This window comes from Phacochoerus africanus, chromosome 13 (assembly GCF_016906955.1).
Source record: "Phacochoerus africanus isolate WHEZ1 chromosome 13, ROS_Pafr_v1, whole genome shotgun sequence".
Classification (NCBI taxonomy): Eukaryota; Metazoa; Chordata; class Mammalia; order Artiodactyla; family Suidae; genus Phacochoerus; species Phacochoerus africanus.
In genome coordinates, this window is record NC_062556.1 from 53,931,739 (window position 1) to 53,935,766 (window position 4,028).

General features: G+C 34.9%; 1 protein-coding gene across 1 annotated transcript; it reads right to left on the minus strand.

Moving 5' to 3' along the window:
• Positions 1-3,084: 3,084 nt before the first annotated feature.
• LOC125113471 (40S ribosomal protein S15a-like) lies at positions 3,085-3,515 on the minus strand. Its single transcript, XM_047756210.1, has one exon. The coding sequence runs from the start codon at positions 3,506-3,508 to the stop codon at positions 3,116-3,118; it is 393 nt and encodes a 130-aa protein (XP_047612166.1). The 5' UTR covers positions 3,509-3,515; the 3' UTR covers positions 3,085-3,115.
• Between the last annotated feature and the right edge of the window lie 513 nt (positions 3,516-4,028).

Sequence of the window (4,028 nt, forward strand, 5' to 3'; positions counted from 1 at the left end):
TCTGAAACATGATGAGTAATACAAAGCTTGCAAGGAAAGTTTACATAAGAGCACTATATCATCACTAAAGTACACATTAAAAAAAAAAACCATAATTTCAAAGGGTTGACATTAGTTATATTCTGATATAAAGTGAGAACCTCAGTCCTAGGTGTTATCTGTCACAGAGCTTTTTGGGAAATGATTTAAAGGCTGTTTCAAAGTTACTAACAACTTGTACACAGAGAAATACTCAATTCTGGATAGAATATTCCCATTTTGTGTATTTGTCTTTAGAGATTTCTAAAAAAAAAAAAAATGCTAAACAATTCATTCATATAAGCTCTTCCACTTTTGATCTGAAAACATAATCCCTATCAAGAGTAAGAAATAGGCGAAAAATAGATAATATCTTGTCTATGTAATACTAGACATGGAGAGTTAGAAGAAAACAACACTTGGACTGACCACATGTGAGAGATGGTGTTCAAGTTCCCAAATACCAAGAGTCTAAGCCTAATTTATAAGAAAGATTGTAACATTGTGCTCATCTTCAAATTATACTTGGCTGGCTACAATCATTCTCCGCATCAGAGGGCGGTTCCTCCTTCCTTCTTCTCAATTCCTACTCAGCCTTTTCCTGGCAAGGACTGAAAGTGAGAAATCTGATTATAATCTCTGACCTCAAAAATTTCAATGGTCAAATACTACTGACATAATATAAATTAAACTCCTTTTCATTGGATACTCTTGGGCGGGCTTCTGCCCATGTTAAAATCCTTCTCAGCTCTTCCCTGATTCAAAATTTATGCTTGAGTAACTCTAAAGTACACACTTGCAGTTTTCAAACAAACTAGACTTTTACATACTTATGTCTATATAAATACTGACTGGGATGCTTTTCCTTGTTGGTCTTCAAGTTATGTTTGGTTATCATTCAAGTCTCACCTCTATTTTAATTTCTAAATCTCCTATCATGCACAGCTCACACATAAATATCACCTACTATATCAACTAAAATTTTATATAATATCATCAGTATGTACTTGCATCTGTTCCCAAAAATAACTGTAAATGCATCATCATTCTTCATTAAAACAATGCTATAATTGGTAAGTAAGGTCTTAGTTTCATTGTAGAATGCTACAACAGGACATGAGCTTATATTCATTTTAACAAGGCTTCTTTCTGTTAAACACAGCTTGTATGAATATATTGCCAGGGGTTGTTTTGGGAGTGGACCTCAGAGCAGAACTCTTCCAGAAGTTCAATCAGCTTTCCTCTAAGATCACCGCTATTTCCAAATGTTAGGAAAAGAGAATGAATAAATCTTAATTTGAAATCATCTGTGAGAAACCTCTGCTTAACCTCCTGATACACAACAGACAAAAGTTAAAATATTCTGCTCTGATCCATGTTTTATTTGACTTTAATGAAAAACTATTACATTTTTTTAAAAGAAAAAACCTGTTCTAATGTAAAACTTGTTTGTATCTATTTTAAAAATCCATGGCTTTCCCAAATGTAAAATAAGGAAAGGCCTAAAACTCAAGTGGAACATGTAAGTCAGTGAAAAATTAGGCAGAATCTAATGCCATAGTTATATGCCCCTAGGTAATTATTAGTTTGGCCAGTGGACTTGTAAAAATATACAAAAAGCTATGTCTAAATTCATGTGGCTGAGGATATAGTGATTATTTCAACCCTGCCAGGAATAAGGAGGATAAGTCTCTGGAATTGAAAATGTCAGACAAGAACCTTATGCTCCAAGATGAGTATTTATGCAATATACAGTATTAATAAACTTGAAAGTCTCTTACATATCATTTGTTAATAAAATCTGTGATGGATCACATCTATTTGGAAGATCTCAGTATCAACAAGAGAATCTGATCATCAAAATTTTCAAGGTATCTTAAGATGTTATATTCATTCTATATTGCCTTTAATTAAATCCATTTCTGCAGATGTGGTATTAGCCAAATCTCTGGAATATCTGCTCACTTATCTGTTAGATAAGATATATGCATATTTCTGGGGAGATTCCTTGTGAAGAACTGTGAATGATATGATATTTTACTTTATTTCATTGTTTGGTTATTACCTCATGCTCTAAAGAGGTTCTAAAGAAGCTTAATATTATAGGAAACATGGGAAAACAGTCCCATAACTACCTTATTTTATAGATGCTGGCAGAATATAAGAGACTGCCTGGTCAGAGATATAGGACTGTGTTGCTTGCTGCAGGGTAGCACCACAGGCTACAAGGCTGCACTGGTCTTCCTCTCCACCTCGCTTCACCTGTCCCATGTTCCACAGAGCTGAGGCAGGGCAGCCCTAATGGATGTTGCACACGAAGGGGGTTTGCATCACAAATAAGGAAACCCTATATTTGGGGAATCTCAGTTCTATAAGGAAGCTACTAGCAAACCTACACAAACTTTGTTCCAGACGGAGATAACCATATTCATTATCCTGGACAATAAGCACACTGGTACTCATATAGTCTTCTTTGATTTCTCTTCCATTTAAAAACAAAATAACTAACAATAGTATCCATAAAAAGAATTCTGCATTTTAATCCTTCTTTAAAAGTCTGGCACCCTAGCAGATGTTGGTGAGTCTTTCTAAACAAACAGAAATAGAAATTAAGGAATAATAACTGAATCCCTATTTAAGGCATAGTAATTCTGATTCAGTTAAAAGTTTTTTCTCTTTTTAAGAACTTAGGTAATCTTTTCCAAATTAAATATTCTTTTATATTTTCTTACACTGGGGTACCTGTTGGCACATAAATTCAAATTTCCTATACACTGCTTTAATTATGTTGGTCATGGAAAATAATCCCTCGTGTTTTTTAGGATGCTGAAGATCGCAAGATGCAAAACATTTCATGGTGAAAAATTTAATGGATATCTAGCAGACAAATTCCTAAAGCAATGGTGAAGGTCATTAAAAATGACTTTTGTTTATGCTGAAATTGTCAGACTTCCTCTTCGCCAAAAGATTTTGTTTCAGTGTGTGGGGATTTTAATTTAGGAAGCAGGTTTGAATTACTAAATGATATAATTCCATGTGCTGTATCTTTTTTTTTTTTTCCACCGAGCCATTTTATTTGCACATATGTATTACATCCTTAGAAAAAGAATCCAAGGATTTTCCCTCCTGTGTGTTTTCGTCTTGCTTCTTCATGGTCCATGATGCCAGCTGAGGTTGTAAGTACAATGAACCCAAAATGACAGGACAGTAGCAGGTTATTCTGCCATTTTTCTAGATTTTTGAGTTGCACATCAAACCTTGGGCTGATAACTCCACACTTATTTAGCCTGCCTGTGAGGTTCACAACAATTTTCCCAGCTCTGTGATTGTCCATGATTTCAAATTCGCCAACGTAACCATGCTTCATCATCACCGTTAGAGACCTGACGATGACTTTGGAGCACGGCGTAATAAGAACGTGGCGTTTGCCTCTCTTTTCGGCATTGTTGATGCTCTTGAGGGAATCGGCCCGGACATTCATGCGCACCATTGTGGCGGCACAGAAAGATGGCGGAAAGACCATGTGCTGTATCTTAAATGAGATCCATTTAAGAAACATATTGCTGTTTACCACTCAAGCCAACAAATCTTACACATTTCCTCATGTTACTCTGTCTTCATTATGCCTGGTGACAGAGAGACATCAAATGTTATCTTCTCAAGACAAATAATACTTTACTCTTTATAAGTGTAATTTTGTGTAATCCTTATAATAATTCCTTGAGAAAAGTTGTCTGGATCCCTGTTACTCAAAACAAATGCATTCTTTAAGAGAAATACATATTACAAAACAGAAAAGTTACTCTTCTCATCCTATGACTTAAATGAGAGCATGAAGATTATGGCCTGATAGGAAGATGAATCTTTAAAGCTAGGCAGGTAAAGGTAAGTCACCTCTTCCATCACTTTGAAAGTAAATCTTATTATGCTACTGTAAGAGAGCTAAAAAACATGCAGAACTAGAATAAAGGTATAAAAAGAAACACAGATTTTGTTTCAAGTATTGTACG

Bases quoted from the DNA above. Each gene is read 5' to 3' on its own strand.
- LOC125113471 (XM_047756210.1), bottom strand. From the start codon at position 3,508: ATGGTGCGCATGAATGTCCGGGCCGATTCCCTCAAGAGCATCAACAAT.